The sequence below is a fragment of the Hylobates moloch genome, unplaced genomic scaffold (assembly GCF_009828535.3).
Source record: "Hylobates moloch isolate HMO894 unplaced genomic scaffold, HMol_V3 SCAFFOLD_20, whole genome shotgun sequence".
Lineage (NCBI taxonomy): Eukaryota > Metazoa > Chordata > Mammalia > Primates > Hylobatidae > Hylobates > Hylobates moloch.
The window spans coordinates 39,597,397-39,614,248 of record NW_026652295.1 but is presented as its reverse complement, the minus strand read 5'-3'; the positions used below and the strand labels follow the sequence as shown (position 1 = coordinate 39,614,248).

Below are 16,852 nucleotides of genomic sequence, written 5' to 3'. Positions count from 1 at the left end.
AAGTTAAAAAAAATCTAAGTGGCATGTTTTAGAAAAAAAAATAGTCTTTTATTTTGATAAACATATAGATAGCAGTAACTATAAAGGCTAGTATACTTAATATGTACACTATATCTTTAAAAGGAGAAACTGGGGCATTTCCTTGTGTTATATACAATAACAGAATCATGGTCCCTTCAGGTTATTGTTCTTTTGTTTTAATACATACATCTTGAGTTTCTTCTGCATCCTTGTTCTCCTTGACATCAGCCACTCTGTCAAATCCTGAAAGAAGGAACACAAAGAATGCACAAATACAAAGAATGTCCTCAGCAATTACAAAGTTAAATAGCAGCCCTGGGAAAGAAGATTTGCAGGCCTCTGAGGAAAGGAACTATATTCTTTCCTCTCCTTTTCTTGCCTAATCTTATCATTCACCTTCATAGACATTACACGGTGACTTCTAAGACCTTTTTCTCTCCTTAGTGACCATCCAGCTACTCCAAGGAAACAACCCAACTGCTTTGGCTAAAAGCAAGGAAGAACTTTCTATGCCTAAGGGTTACCAATACTGAAACAAAGAGCTGAGAGAAGCTGAAGAAATTGCTGTTTAACAGTAGAAGAGATTCCTATCTGTCCAGGCAGGGCCTAGCACTAGGAAGAGGATTATACTTACCTCTGGAGCAAGGACTAACTCCTTATATCTGTGTGTCCCTTTTTATTTTAGAGGTGCAGCCTTTGACTGCTTGTGAGTAAGAATCTGAGACTGTCTTTATGTCTCTCACATAAGGGTTCCAGGAAGAAATGCTTACTCTGAATTCCTAAGTTTCTTTTCCAAGAGTTATTTTCCTGCAGAAATTCTCCTTTTATCCAAATCCTGGTCAAGCAGGTGTCAAAAGGTCTGATGCTGTTAGTAAGGGACGTGAATTCTCTCTTTTCACATCTCATTACAGAGGCCTTAAGCTCAGATACCCACTGGTGATAGACAGGGCAGGTCACACATCAAGAGAAGAACTCCTTAAAGTACTGAAAGAAAAGGAAGGTCCATTAGCTCTGGGATTAGTGCTTCATTCTCCTAACATGCCACTTCATCAGAACTTACAAAGGTCCTCATTCAGCATATTCACTCATGGCTGGGGGAACAGGGAGGAGTTACTGATGGCAAAATAGGCCTGGAAAACAGAGGAATTGGAATGTGTTTTAGACTCAGAAGGGCTGTAGGGAGATGTGTCAAATTATAGACTGAACCACAGAGTACAGGTCCACTGAGCAAGGCTAAATGTTAATATTTTAATGATACTGGGTAGCAGCTGGCAAAGGTGGAAAGTTAAGAAACCCAGTCCAGAACTAGATGCTATAATATCGGGAAGGACACATAAGGTAGGTAGAAACTTTCTAGGTGGAGAAACAAAGGATTCAAAGAGTAAAGGGAGACAGAGCCAGTAAAAGGGAAAATAAGGAAGAGATGCAGGTGGTAGAAAGAGCACCATAGGGTAGAACTAAGTGAATCAGGTGTTAGTTGAAGGACAGCTGAGAAATGGTACCTCAAGGGTTTGGCTGCGAAGCTCTAGAGGAATATGCATGAAGATACCCTCTGGCATTTTCTGTAACATTAGCACATGGCATTCTAGGAACTGGACGAAGCCATGTACACCAAATAGGGAGGCACTGGTTCTTTTCACCAACCGGCAAGCCTTGGAGAAATAGTGCTCAAACAGGTCCCACTGTGATTCCTGGGCAAACCTGGAGGAAAAGAGTAACAGCTCTTAGCAATATCTGCTGCTTACCAACCATGACTTTTGCTTAAAATCATCACTTCTTTAAGGCTCTAAGACCTCCTGGACAATCACAATTGTGATGCTAGAAAGTGACCAAGGCTACTAACTCACATACAAGGAAACTTAAAAGGAGACTAATTATATTCAGCCTTGCTATGGGTTACTCTAGCAGTTAAGTGTAACCCTAAACGTAACCCTTGACCTATAGGCCAAAACCTGTTAAAGGACAAGAGCCCTTCTAATAAGATGGGAGGGTATGGGAGGTGAATGGTCTTTAGAAGTTGGTTAGAGATGTTCAACAGTCCTGTCTGGTGGGGAGAGACAGCTTAAATGACTTAAATGTCTATCCTTTTCCACAGCCCTTGAGTAAGACATTACCACATGGCCAGGGAGGAGTGGACCCCCAGCATGACATTGCTCTGAGAGGTTAGAACACGGCTGTGCTCGTAGATTTGAACGAAACGCAGACACTCACTAAAGGGCCGACACAGCAATCCTGTGGACAGAGAAGGTAACCATGCTAGTATATGGTATCAGTGTAGGAACCAGGGTATAGAAGGTATGTGATACAGGGAAGGAAACAAGACCCCAAAGGCAGACACCCCTGAATCACAACATGGTTCCCAGACTTTAAGGAGCCAGAGGTCAGGGGCAGAGGTCATGCCTGAGGGACAGGTTCATGACTGCCTGTATTCCAAACCTAGAGCCCCATCTGAGGTCTGAATCCCTCAGGAGTACAGCAGAGACCTGTGCAAGATTTACTTTTTCCATAGAGCAGCAGATCTAAGCAAGCAGAGTAAAAGCAGGCCAGGCCAAGGACATCATAACTCTGAGAAATGAGCGCCCACTGACTCTCCAGTACATGGACACACAGACCAAATCTGCCAAGAGAGAGCCACTGGGACCAGCTAGGGAGTGAGGAGGATGGGTAGGAAAGGAGGGGGTCTTACACCTTCACAGCAGCCTAACATCCTTTAGATCTCCTCCTCATAGCTCTATTTATATAGAGAACATCTAAGCCTGGGATCAGACCCATCTCTAGGCAAAGGAGGTGGGAGATTGCCTCTGAGGCAGTTTCCAGAGTCTTCAGCTGCTGCAATTCTCTGTCTGCCTGCAGATTTTTTTTTTTTGAAGAAAGTTTGTCCACGAGACCCAAGTATTGAGGAATATATAATAGCTCTGACTCTGCATTTCCACTCCTGACTCTTCCACACTTAAGATAATGTGTCTGGAGTGGCCAAGGGAAGGATATCCCAGGGTGTGGAAATGGAACAGCATCTCCCTCTCCACTCTAAACTTCTCTGGGAAAACATACACACCCCTCTTAGGAAACAAATACAAATGACAGAAAATGATCTTAATACTTCTTCAGAAATGCAGATCTGAAGAGAACTGAGAGAACCAGATTCTCCAGAGCTGGTTTCTTGAGGTGTCTGCATATCTCACGAGCTTGAAAACCTGAGGAGGTTCAAGAGCACTATGTGAGGTCTAGCTGTGAACATGTACTCTCTAAAAGCCCTAGACCCATTAGCCCTAGGTCCCATTACCCAGCTTGATGGAGAAGTCAAGATGGCCAAGGCAGAGCTTGGTGTAGGCCAGGGCCTGCATGAGCTGAGCTGTGGCCAACAACCCCTCCCTGGAGAACCAACATAAACTGCCTTTCTGAATGGCCATCTGCTCACAGTGCAGCCACTTGTCCTTGATACCCGTGCTCTGGGAGAACTGAGAGAGCTCCACATAGGTAGAGACAACCTGCAGGGAAACAAACACAGGGTAAAATATTCCCATTGTACATTCACGTGACATTTCCATTTTGTTCCTTTCCTATGTAAGAGCCTATTATGGTGCCTTGCTGCTCACCCAGTCTAAACTCCTGGTATCCCACCACTTGCCTCCAACCCAGCTAGAAAAACATGCTCCTTCTCACCCCTACACATCTAATTGGATCATTCTCACTGCCTGTTCTTTAAACAAACCACTTTCTCTACATGCTCCTGCTTTTCCTCTCCAATCCATGACTTTCCCTTTCAAAACACTGATTAAACTCCCTCTTCTTTGTTTTCTAATTTAAGACCTCTGATATTTGCTCCATAGAACTCTTCAGGGCTGCTGCCTAGATCTCTATATAACTATGCGCACATTTGAAATAGTTAGTGCTCTATATAACTATGTGCACACTTGAAATAGTGCTCTCTTCTTGGAACACTGTCTTCCCTAGCTTTCCAGGATGCCATGCTCTCTTGGTTTTCCTCCTATCTCTCTGGCAACTTATTCTCAGTTTCTTTTGCTGGTTTCTCCTTACCACTCTGACCTTTTAACACTGGAGCTGTTAACAAAGTCCCTGGACCTTTTCTCCTTTCTATACTCATTCACTTGGTGTTCTCACCCAGTCCTGTGGCTTTAAACAGTATTTGCACACTGATGGTTCCCATATGTCTATTTCCAGCTCAGACCTCTCCCATGAACCCCAGACTTGAGTATTCACCTGGACTCATATTCACCAGACTTATCTCCACCTCGATGTCTAATGCGCATCTCAAATAAAACATGTCTAAAGCCTAGCTCCCAAATCTTCCCCCAAATCTGTTCCTCCTGCAGACTTCCCTATCCCAATTAAGAGCATCTCTGTCCCTCTAGAAGTTCGGGTCACAACTTTTCAGATTATCCTTGACTTTTTTCTTTCCCTCACATCCCAGAACTGATCCATGAGTGAATCCTGTTGGCTCTATTTTGACAAAAGACCACCCCCAACTTTTTTTTTTCCCTACCACGATAATCCAAGCCATCACCATCTCTTGCTTAGATTACTGCATTAGCCTCCTAACTGGTCTCCCTGCTTCCTCCCTTGTCCCCTTCAGGTTACTTTCAACACAGTAGACAGAATGATCTTATTAAAATATAAGTAGATACTGTCACCCCTCTTCTCAGAACCCATTAATGGCTTCCCATCTCTTTCAGAATAAAAGCCAAAACTCCTACAGTGGCCTATCTAAGGTCTGCACCATTTGCCATCCCACCCCTTCCTGGTCCTTCTGACCTCATCTCTTGGTTCACTCTCCTCCTCTTCCTCCCCTCCAGTCACACTGTCCTTCAAACACAGAGTGTATGCCTTGGGCATTCACTGTGCCCTCTGCCTGGATACTCTACTCCCAGACAGCCTGGCTTTCTTGCCTCTTTCAGATATTTACTCCAATGTCACCTGCTTAGCAAAGCTTTCTCTGACCACCTTGTTCAAAACTATACCCCACCCCTCACCTCACAGAACCCCATATCCCCTTGCCTCCACTTTATTTTTCTCCACTGCATTGATTATCACCTAACATACTGTATATTTTACTTATTATATTTCCCTGGAGTCAAGATCAGTGCCTGGCATATAATAGGTGTTCACCAAATAGTTCGTTGTTGATTATGTGGATAAGACAGAGAGAAAGATAAGACACTAAAATGAGGAAGACACATTTCCTTTTGTTTTTTCCTAGGTCAGCAGTTTTAAATCTTTTTTAGATCACAGGCTTCTTTGAGAATCTGATGAAAGCTATGACCCCTTTTCTTCCTCCTGCCAACCCCCAAGGGTTCTTTTGAATATACACATAAAATTCTGCATTCAGTTCAGGGAGTTCACAGATAATCTCATAGCTGGAAACCCATCTATAAACTGCAAATTGAGAAACCTTGCTTGAACACATGATCAGTGTTGTCTGGGTTACTGGAGAACCATGCTAAAACCAGGAACTTGGTTTCTGAGTGAGGTCCAAAGGTAAAGCAAGGACTTGCTTACCTGGGCTTCATTTGCAAACTCATCGGCTGAATTCTTCTGCTTAAGAGTAGCCAGGCAGGCAAACCTGTAGCTACTGGCTGTGGCCTCCAGGTTATGGAGCTGCCAGAGTAGGGAGAGGCAATGTGCCTGCTGCTGCAGGACTGCCAAATTCTTCTTATTGTTGTGAGGCACAGGGTGGTTAGCACACCATTATTCTTTTTTTTTTATTTTTTATTTTATTTCATTATTATTATACTTTAAGTTTTAGGGTACATGTGCACAATGTGCAGGTTTGTTACATATGTATCCATGTGCCATGTTGGTGCGCTGTACCCATTAACTCGTCATTTACCATTAGGTATATCTCCTAAAGCTATCCTCCCCACTCTCCCCACCCCACAACAGTCCCCGGAGTGTGATGTTCCCCTTCCTGTGTCCATGTGTTCTCATTGTTCAATTCCCACCTATGAGTGAGAACATGTGGTGTTTGGTTTTTTGTGCTTGCGATAGTTTACTGAGAATGATGATTTCCAGTTTCATCCATGTCCCTACAAAGGACATGAACTCATCATTTTTTATGGCTGCATAGTATTCCATGGGCACACCCTTATTCTTTACTAATGCCCAACGTTCCTTCCCTACAAGAGCTCCAAGTCTACTCATCATGGGGCCATCTACAGATGTTCAAATTCAGAAATAGTCCTTGGATCCCACTACTCCTAATCTCATATGCCATTTTAATTAATCCCTCTTGATCAGGAAAAGTTCAGAGAGAGGTTTCAAAAAAAGATTCATTCTTTGAATCCCTATTTGCTACACGTAATTGGCTGGGGGAGTAAGGTGGAAGAGTTAGAACTGTATGTTATAAACTTATCTGTTACATGCATATATATAGGTATGCTGACTGTTACATGTCTTGTTATCTGCTTGTCTGTTAGATGCTTGAAGATTACTTGATAGAAAAAAAGTAGTTTTACGTCAAAAAGGCAAAGCTCAGGCTAGTTAACTACAGTTTTAGGAAGGCTTCTCACTTCTCACTAGGGTCGTTTGGAGGTTGGCTCAGGGTACAGGAATGCCAACACTTTTCCAGGAATGTCTGGAAAAGGACACCAAACCAGGTCCAACGGAAATTCCTTTTCAGCAGTCGAAGGGCTTTCCTAGCCAATTTTTTGGCTAAAGTGATATGTCCCATGTTGAAACAGACCTGGAGATGGGAAAACAAGAAGAATTAATGTAAATAAATCAATAAACTTAGAAGAATGATGTATCTTATTAAGAGAAACATATTAAAACAGTATAACTTTGTCTAGGAATTAGCAAGGTTAGAAAAGACTGGTAGTATCTGATGTTAGTAAGGATACAAGGAAATGGAAAAAACTTGAATTGATATAATATTTTTGGCTGGCAATTTGGTAGTGTATTTGTGAATTTTAAAATTGTGTCTTAGCATTGCCACCTTTGGAAATTTCTCAGAAACACTCTCACAAGGGGAGAAAGAAATACTTAAGAAGAATACTCACTGTAGCAATGTTTATAATAATTCCCAAATTAGAGATAACCTAAATGCACCTGAAGAAGGGAAGAGCTAAGCTCTGATCTAGCCAATGGAGTACTTGGCAGTTGTAACTATGTGGTGGATCAGTATGCATACCAATATGTAAATATGTTCCATCTGTACTATTAAGAATAAAAGCAAGCTGCAGGAGCAAGAAAATGTAGAATATGAGCCTATAAAAAAATGGAAAACAATGATATGGCTGTTTGTGTACAGTTGGTGGAATATGCATACAATTATTAATTATGGTAGGGGGTATAGGATTAGTGGGAGCTCTTTCACTTTCTACCTATATTTCTATATTTTACATGTATATAAACCTTTTATCACATTATCACATTTATAATCATACACAAAAAACAATGAAAAGATTTTAAAAGAAATAATAGGGTAACCCTCAAGGAGAAATAGCTGGCACTTCAAGGTCACCCCCTGCCCTCACCTCTGACAGAAGATGGCAGAAAGTGGCCTCCTCAAACTGACAGATCTTCACCTTCTGTTTTTTCAAAAATGAAAATGCTGAGGGTTGGCCCGGAAGACTGCTTGCCTTCCTCAAATAAAAGAAGGCCTCTAAACAGGGCAAGGGATAAATAAGCCAGATTAGGATTAGGATGATGCTGGGGTGAGATTAGGGCAAAGGCTAGAGTAAGGTTATGATGAGGGTCAAGATCAGAATTTGAAACAGATTTGGATTTCAAGCTAGAAATGGGAGCTGGACTGCTTGTGCAAGAGTCAGGGGCAGTGCTGGCATGGGTTGGTGCTATTCCACTACCACATTCCCACTGCATGTTTTTTCCTAAATCCTTTCTAGCTCTTCTCTCTCTCCTACTTTCTTCTACTTTTCACTCATGGTTATGATTGTAAGAGATCTCAATCAAATTCTCAAAGTAAAAGGCTCAGCTGAAGGGCAGATTGCAGAGCCTGCTCACCATATAATTATCTGACAGGTCCAAGGAGGCAGCCGCAGCCTCCAGCAGATAATAAAATGCACAGGTGGTTTCTCCAATGACCAAGCAATGCTGGGTGAGGGGTGAGAGCACTAACTTCAGGATATCCTTACAGTGACAAGGCTTTGTGGTCAACAGGTCTTTCTCAGGGCTGGTCTGAGCCAGCTTCCTCTTCACTTGATCTAGGAACTCTTCCTCTGTTCTTTGTGGAAAGAAAATGAAAAACTGAGAGTGGCTACCTTTATTGGGGCATTACCGGGTCTCAAAGTCACTTTTTCCAGGAAGCCTTCCTGTATCATTCATTAATTATTTACCTATCCTTCTCCTCCATTACTCCATAAAGTTTTAAAGTCAGGGACTACAGCTGTGACTGCAAACTCTATTAGGAATTTTTAAAAGCCAAAAGCCAATCTAAATACCTCAATCTAAATGGGGAAATACCACACTTGAATAGTTAAATAACAACTAAATATTAAATAAAACATAAAAATGATACAAAGCAATAATAATACATTTTTTCTGTTAGCATTTTTGAATTTTCTAATACCACATTTTAATATTATTTTATATATCATCATCTAATCCTACAACAACCCTGTCATTCAGGCAGGCAAAAATTACCTCTTTTAGGTCATTGAGGCTCAGAGAGATTACATATAGCTTCGTAGCTACTGAGAAGTCGAACCAAAACTAGAGCTTACCACTCTGACTACTGATCTAGTGTACTTTTCATGGGCATGCTGAGCTCAAAAGTCAGATCTCTCTGAGTTATAATGATCTAAAAAAGTGGAGACTGAGGAAGGCCTTGAAGGATGGTCAACATATTGAGAGGTAGAGAGATGTGGAGGTCACTCAGCATTTAACAAGGGAGAATTGTGTGAGCAAAGATACACAGGTTAGTGTGGGAGTGGTTCATGTGGAATAGATTTTTGTTTGAAAACAGTAAGAAATCAAGTTAGATAAGTGGGATGGAAAACTGTATATAGAGTGGCTGGTGAATTCCAGGTAGGGACATTGAACACCGATAAGCATTAGAGACCCAGGAGGTACATGGTTAGGAAATGTATGTTCATTTTAATATCATCTGGGCTAAAATAATTAAGAAGACAAATTTGTAGCTGGAAATAAATATGCTACATATAAAATGCACTTAAAAGCTATTAAAATGCTGGGTGTGATGGCTCACGCCTATAATCCCAGCACTTTGGGAGGCTGAAGCTGGCGGATCACCTGAGGTCAGGAGTTTGAGATCAGCCTGGCTAACACAGTGAAACCCTGTGTCTACTAAAAATACAAAAATTAGCCAGGCGTGGTGGCATATGCCTGTAATTCTAGCTACTTGGGAGGCTGAGGCAGGAGAATCGCTTGAACCTGGGAGGCGGAGGTTGTAGTGAGCCGAGATGGTGCCATTGCACTCCAGCCCGGGTGACAGAGCGAGACTCCATCTCAAAAAAAAGGTATTTAAAAAAAGGTTTTCGCAACCATTAAGAAATAATTTCCCGCTGGGCATGGTGGCTCACACCTGTAATCCCAGCACTTTGGGACGCTAAGGCAGGCCAATCATGAGGTAAGGAGATCGAGACCATCCTGGCTAACACGGCGAAACCCCATCTCTACCAAAAATACAAAAATTAGCAAGGCGTGGTGGCACGTGCCTGTAATTCCAGCTACTTGGGAGGCTGAGGCAGGGGAATCACTTGAACCCGGGAGGCGGAGGTTGCAGTGAGCCAAGATCACGCCATTGGACTCCAGCCTGGGCAACAGAGAGAGACTCCATCTCAAAAAAAAGAAGAAAGAAAATAAAAGAAATAATTTCCCTATAGAGAATCAAAAATTGCCTTTCCAAATCTTCTCTGTTAACCTTAATACTGAGCTAAGTACAAGAGTCACCACTCCTCATCTACAAGTGACATAAGTGGCTCAGTTTAATGGTCATCTTTCTGTCACTTTTGGTCCCTCCATGTTCACCCTCAGCATCTCTGTCTACCTGCAGCATTCACTTGAGAAGGCCTCCTGAGTTTTGGATGGTTTTGTCTGGAACTGAAAACTATCTGTAGGGAGAAAAAAATGTGATTAATTCTCCATGTGTGGATGAACTGAGGACATTTTAAATTCCTGACTACCTTTCTTCTGCAGTTTACAACGCAAAATTAGGATGGTAGTTTGTAAATTCCTTCACAACTACTTGTGATTCAAAAAGTAACTCTCTTCATTCCCAAACCTTCAAACTAGTTCTGATTTTGATGGAGGCGCTCAGTAGTTTCAAAATGAAGGAAAAATAAAGAATGTGTCTATCCTGGTTTGCTGGCTATTACTAATAGTGGAAATCCTTGAATACATATGGATCAAGTTCATGACCAGATCAGAGTGAAGTGTAAAGGCTAAAACCAAGTGAAGAAAATTTTGACAGTATAAGATACCACAGTTCCCTAGTCAGTGACCAAGAGAGCTTTCCAGCTTTACCTAGCAGGCTTTTAAATAGCCTTTATCCTACAGATTTGACTCTTCTTCTGAAGCTGCCTTCTAATAGATCACGACAGCAAATATTAGGAATGATGTTGAGATGTTACCCATTGGAACTCACAGCATGGATGGTGGGATTGATAAGGAGTCTAAGAGGGCTGTTTTAGGGAGGATTTGGGTTAAGTAAAAGGACTGGCTTGCTGATGATAATAATGTTAAATCACAGCTAAGATAACTGAGGATATTGGCAGCTCTACTGCAGTACATAACTCCAAGAGGCACCATCATATCATAGCCTCTGTAATAGTACCCTCTGGAGTCAGGCAGTGCCTGGTCTGCAATGGCAATGCACAAAGGCCTCGGGTCTGGGAAGCCTCCTTAGGGTTCTGCTGGGCTGAGAAGGTCTTGAGCCTTTTTCCTATAGATGGACCACGCTGTCTAATCCAAAGCAAAAAAAAAAAAACTGACCTCTTTTTATTTTATTTTATTTTTAATGTTTTTGAGATAGAGTCTTGCTCTGTTGCCCAGGCTGGAGTGCAGTGGCGCGACCTTGGCTTACTGTAAACTCTGCCTCCTGGGTTCACACCATTCTCCTGCCTCAGCCTCCCAAGTAGCTGGGACTACAGGTGCTCGCCACCACGCTCGGCTAATTTTTTGTATTTTTAGTAGTGACGGGGTTTCACTGTGTTAGCCAGGATTGTCTCGATTTCCTGACCTCGTTATCTGCCCGCCTTGGCCTCCCAAAGTGCTGGGATTACAGGCGTGAGCCACTGTGCTCGGCCAAAACTGACCTCTTAAAAGCAAAAAAGTCACACAGGAAATATGAACAATAGCACAATTTCTTCACAATACCAGACTTTGGAAAGCACAACAGGTGCAAATGCACATAGAGCTCATCAACCAATGACTAATTGCTCCAAGTCATTGGTCCACCTTCATAGTCATGATGTTATAGCTAGAAGAGGAATTGTATCATACACCAAATCCCTCATTTTAGCCTTTTGCCAACAACTATCTTCCATTTTCCACATACCATTACCCCACCCCCAATACCAAACCAACTCCTCTTTTATCAAAGTAGGGAAAGAGCATTTGGTTGGGTCTTGATAGCTATCTTCAAGTATGGAAGAGAGTATAAGCATGAAAAATGGGTGAAACTACAAGGAGGCAGCTTACATCCTGATGAAAGAAGAAACTTTCTGACAGCTGGAGACAATGAGTTGTTCTGTAAGGTAAGGTAACTGAAAAGGCTAAACAAAGATGAATGAACTCATCTGGGATGCAGTTTAACAGGCTATGGTGAATATCTATTAACTAATAAAACCTTCTTCAGGTAGCTAACTCCTGCTTATCCCTCAAGATGCAATTCTGACATGATCTACTTCAAAGGAGAATCTTCACTGACATATTTCTCTGGCTGAGTTAATGGCCCCTTCTCATTTTCATTGCTTTTACCATGCCATACTAGAATTCTCTATCTATATGTCTGTAGTAACCCCCAAAACAGATAGCTTCAGGAGTGCAAAGACCAAGGCTTATTCACACCATATTCCTTAGTATAGAATCTGATACATGTAAGGACTCAATATGTGTGTACTGAGCTGAAAAATAATAGTAATAATCAAAACAATAGCTACAGGGTATTGAGCAATCACCATATGTCTGGCACTGTTCAGAGCACACTACATATTTTAACTAATCTAATCCCCACAATGACCCAGTAAAGTTGATATTATTATTAATTAATTAATTCATTTATTTATTTTGAGACAGAGTCTCACTCTGTCGCCTAGGCTAGAGTGCAGTGGTGCAGTCTCGGCTCACTGCAACCTCCGGCTCCCAGGCTCAAGCGATTCTCCTGCCTCAGACCCCCAAGTATCTGGGATTACAGGTGCCTGCCACCATGCCCGGCTAATTTTTGTATTTGTAGTAGAGAGGAGGTTTCACCATGTTGGCCAGGCTGGTCTTGATCTCCTGACTTCAAGTGATCCACCCGCCTCAGCCTCTCAAAATTACTGGGATTACAGGTGTAAGCCACTGCACCCAGCCCATGAAGTTGGTATTATTACGTCCCCAATTGATTGAGGTTAAGTAACTTGCCCAAGATTGCCAATCAAAACAAATATGATGTCTAAGGTAGTTTTTAACTCTGAGATACATTTTTTTTAATCTCTAGTACTTCAGGAATAAATAAGTGGTTCTTTCTACCTACTTTTCTCCTTTAATCTGATTTCAACTTTTTGATGAAGAACTCTAACTACATGAATACCCATATATCCTCTTTCTGCCTCCTAGGTTTACCTTGGGGAGAAGGCAACTGCAATTTTTCTGTGATCACCTGTGTTAGCACTGAGCCAGTATCTCTGTAAGTACAGAATCGAGAGGTTCCCTTGGAATTCTTAGTAGAACAAACTGCAAAACGATGAAAGGGGACAAAGTCTCCTCCATGGCAGCTCCCACAGTGGCAGGCCAAAACTTGGAGAAAGCAGGCACATTCAAGGTGCAGAGTTATCTATTGTTCCTTGGGCCAGAGCTCCCAAGCAGCTGCTCGTAGCAGAGGCACTCCAAATTCCAACACCTCAGTTTGTGGTAGGGATAATTCTTCTTGTAGCCTGAGAAGAGAGGCTGACCCACCATCTGAAATTTAGGAAAATCTAAGTGAGATTTTCCCTTATAATGCTTTGTGCTTCAATATGGCAAACTCCCAAGCACATGGCTGCTAGTGTGTAAGAAAATTCTATTTACAACTCTAGGCTAATATTACTGCCTCCTTTGTATAAAAAATTTTGCACCATTCTAAAACTGGAAGCATTCCCTTTGAAAACTGGCACAAGACAGGGATGCCCTCTCTCACCACTCCTATTCAACATAGTGCTGGAAGTTCTGGCCAGGGCAATCAGGCAGGAGAAGGAAATAAAGGGTATTCAATTAGGAAAAGAGGAAGTCAAATTGTCCCTGTTTGCAGATGACATGATTGTATATCTAGAAAACCCCATCGTCTCAGCCCAAAATCTCCTTAAGCTGATTAGCAACTTCAGCAAAGTCTCAGGATACAAAATCAATGTACAAAAATCACAAACATTCTTGTACACCAATCACAGACAAACAGAGAGCCAAATCATGAGTGAACTCCCATTCACAATTGCTTCAAAGAGAATAAAATACCTAGGAATCCAACTTACAAGGGATGTGAAGGACTTCTTCAAGGAGAACTACAAACCACTGCTCAATGAAATAAAAGAGGATACAAACAAATGGAAGAATATTCCATGCTCATGGGTTGGAAGAATCAATATCATGAAAATGGCCATACTGCCCAAGGTAATTTATAGATTCAATGCCATCCCCATCAAGCTACCAATGACTTTCTTCACAGAATTGGAAAAAACTACTTTCAAGTTCATATGGAACCAAAAAAGAGCCTGCATCGCCAAGTCAATCCTAAGCCAAAAGAACAAAGCTGGAGGCATCACGCTACCTGACTTCAAACTATACTATAAGGCTACAGTAACCAAAACAGCATGGTACTGGTACCACAACAGAGACATAGATCAATGGAACAGAACAGAGCCCTCAGAAATAATGCCGCATATCTACAACTATCTGATCTTTGACAAACATGACAAAAACAAGAAATGGGGAAAGGATTCCCTATTTAATAAATGGTGCTGGGAAAACTGGCTAGCCATATGTAGAAAGCTGAAACTGGATCCCTTCCTTACACCTTATACAAAAATTAATTCAAGATGGATTAAAGACTTAAATGTTAGACCTAAAACCATTCAAATCCTGCAAGAAAACCTAGGCAATACCATTCAGGACATAGGCGTGGGCAAGGACTTCATGTCTAAAACACCAAAAGCAATGGCAACAAAACCCAAAATTGACAAATGGGATCTCATTAAACTAAAGAGCTTCTGCACAGCAAAAGAAACTACCATCAGAGTGAACAGGCAACCTACAGAATGGGAGAAAATTTTTGCAACCTACTCATCTGACAAAGGGCTAATATCCAGAATCTACAATGAACTCAAACAAATTTACAAGAAAAAAACAAACAACCCCATCAAAAAGTGGGCAAAGGACATGAACAGACACTTCTCAAAAGAAGACATTTATACAGCCAAAAAACACATGAAGAAATGCTCATCATCACTGGCCATCAGAGAAATGCAAATCAAAACCACAGTGAGATACTATCTCACACCAGTTAGAATGGCCATCATTAAAAAATCAGGAAACAACAGGTGCTGGAGAGGATGTGGAGAAATAGGAACACTTTTACACTGTTGGTGGGACTGTAAACTAGTTCCATTGTGGAAGTCAGTGTGGCGATTCCTCAGGGATCCAGAACTAGAAATACCATTTGACCCAGCCATCCCATTACTGGGTATATACCCAAAGGACTATAAATCATGCTGCTATAAAGACACATGCACACGTATGTTTATTGCGGCACTATTCACAATAGCAAAGAGTTGGAACCAACCCAAATGTCCAACAACGATAGACTGGATTAAGAAAATGTGGCACATATACACCATGGAATACTATGCAGCCATAAAAAATGATGAGTTCATATCCTTTGTAGGGACATGGATGAAACTGGAAAACATCATTCTCAGTAAACTATCGCAAGGACAAAAAACCAAACACTGCATGTTCTCACTCATAGGTGGGAATTGAACAATGAGAACTCATGGACACAGGAAGGGGAACATCACACTCCGGGGACTGTTGTGGGGTTGGGGGAGGGGGGAGGGACAGCATTAGGAGATATACCTAATGCTAAATGACGAGTTAATGGGTGCAGGAAATCAACATGGCACATGGATACATATGTAACAAACCTGCACATTGTGCACATGTACCCTAAAACCTAAAGTATAATAATAAAAAAAAAAGATATACCTAAATTTATCTTAAAAAAAAAAAAAGAAAACACCTATTCCTTCCTCACAGGATCAAAATATAATAATAAAAAGATGTTTTATAAATTTTGTCTAAATACACACTTGAGATACATTATTGTTAGAAGAGAATACTTTATTTTCAAATAAAATACAAATGTGCAAAGTAAATTAGCTCCTCCTGCCCCGCCTTTGAACAATGAGTCAATAGAATGTGAGACTGGGTAGAATGGCAGATAATAGGCAAAGGTCTAGCTTTTCAGTGGCAACCTGAAGAAACCAAAGATGAATGATGCTAAAGGAATGACCCTTTGGTACCTGTTTTAAAGTACTTCTGGCCCCCTTCTTTTATAAACTCCCAGGAGCCCAGCACCACACCTTGTTACCCTACAATGATCACTCACGCTCCACGATGTCACTAATGTAATAACTGAAGATGTGGGCCAGTTTGTCCATGTCACGTTCCGACTTGCAGGTCAGGCTGAACCTGTCCATTAATGCTGTAAACCCTGACCAACAAAGCAGAAATTACGATGTTAACTCCAAATTCTAAACTTTTTGGCCCCTTTCTCCCCACACATCAGGCCAGTGTAAAGTAAACAGATCCCTTCAAGCTGAGTAATTCCTTTATCCATTAACATGGTGTAACTTAGAAACTACTAAGGGCCAGGTTGGTCGCCGCCGCCACTGGGAATCCAGAGGACCATCCTCTCTGCTTCCAAGAGCTGGAGATGGTGCCCTTTTCATCTGGAGCCAGCTCTTTCCCCTACTCTCTTAGGCTGCCTGGCTATGGGAAACAATAGGATCCCTCCTCATGTCTGGCTAGAGAACCACTCACACAGTAAGGACAGGCACCTGGTATTACCCATCTTCATATCCCTGACACAGAATAAGTATTTGTTAAATGAACGACTTGCAGAGTGGCTGCTAGATAGCTACGGCCAGAACAACGGCAGGCATATACTTACGACGCCAAGAATGAATTAACTGAACGAATAAAATAACTGAAACAGAACGCTTAATAGAAAATGCTCGGGGTTGGGAAAAACGGGTTCAAAGCCCGCCGCGTGGTCCTGTAAAAATCCTTTCCTCTGAGCTTCGATTTCATCATCTTTGAGGTGAGCTCAAGGTCTGAGCCGGTTCATCCCAAAAGATGTCCTCCCAAGCTAAAACGAAGACACTCAAAGTTTCCTGCGGAAGCCGCGGCACGCAGTTAAACTGTGCCTTAGCTCGCGGAAAGCTAGGCCTGTAACCGTCGACGCCTCCACGGGCTTGGACCCAAAGGCCGCCTCTCCCGCAGGCCAGGAGACTGAAGAGCCGGCCGTCGCCCTCACCCGTCACATGGACGCCTAGGAGGACGCCCTGGGCCGTGGCGAGCTCGGGTTCCAATCCCCGGGGCTTCCGAAAGACCAGTAGGTCGGGAAGCAGCGCCGCCAAGCGGGCCGCCACAGGCCACAGAG

At 42.2% G+C, this 16,852-nt stretch overlaps 2 protein-coding genes across 2 annotated transcripts in view; both read right to left on the bottom strand.

The window, feature by feature from the left end:
* Positions 1-26: 26 nt before the first annotated feature.
* On the bottom strand, positions 27-6,709 carry LOC116459792 (adenylate cyclase type 10-like). The gene is made up of 7 exons (XM_058432245.1): positions 6,556-6,709; positions 5,539-5,678; positions 3,305-3,509; positions 2,136-2,253; positions 1,524-1,722; positions 792-1,005; positions 27-264 (listed from the first exon to the last, which is right to left on the bottom strand). The coding sequence occupies exons 1-6, from the start codon at positions 6,707-6,709 to the stop codon at positions 982-984; spliced, it is 840 nt and encodes a 279-aa protein (XP_058288228.1). The 3' UTR covers positions 27-264; positions 792-981.
* LOC116459791 (uncharacterized) overlaps positions 6,351-16,852 on the bottom strand; it is an 11,338-nt gene continuing 836 nt past the window's right edge. The window contains exons 2-6 of the mRNA XM_058432161.1: positions 15,797-15,901; positions 10,007-10,070; positions 8,002-8,221; positions 7,515-7,642; positions 6,351-6,721 (exon numbers count right to left, since the gene is read on the bottom strand). Coding sequence (XP_058288144.1) covers positions 7,625-7,642; positions 8,002-8,221; positions 10,007-10,070; positions 15,797-15,901 — 407 coding nt within the window. The 3' untranslated portion in view covers positions 6,351-6,721; positions 7,515-7,624. The remainder of the gene's footprint in view (positions 6,722-7,514; positions 7,643-8,001; positions 8,222-10,006; positions 10,071-15,796; positions 15,902-16,852) is intronic.

Excerpts from the sequence above, each read along its gene's own strand:
- LOC116459792 (XM_058432245.1), bottom strand. The coding sequence starts at position 6,709 with ATGGGACATATCACTTTAGCCAAAAAATTGGCTAGGAAAGCCCTTCGA. Across the intron at positions 5,679-6,555 it reads CCAACCTCCAAACGACCCTA|TCCTGCAGCAGCAGGCACAT; the intron begins GTGAGAAGTGAG and ends AGAATTTGGCAG. Across the intron at positions 3,510-5,538 it reads AGTTTGCAAATGAAGCCCAG|GTTGTCTCTACCTATGTGGA; the intron begins GTAAGCAAGTCC and ends GTTTCCCTGCAG.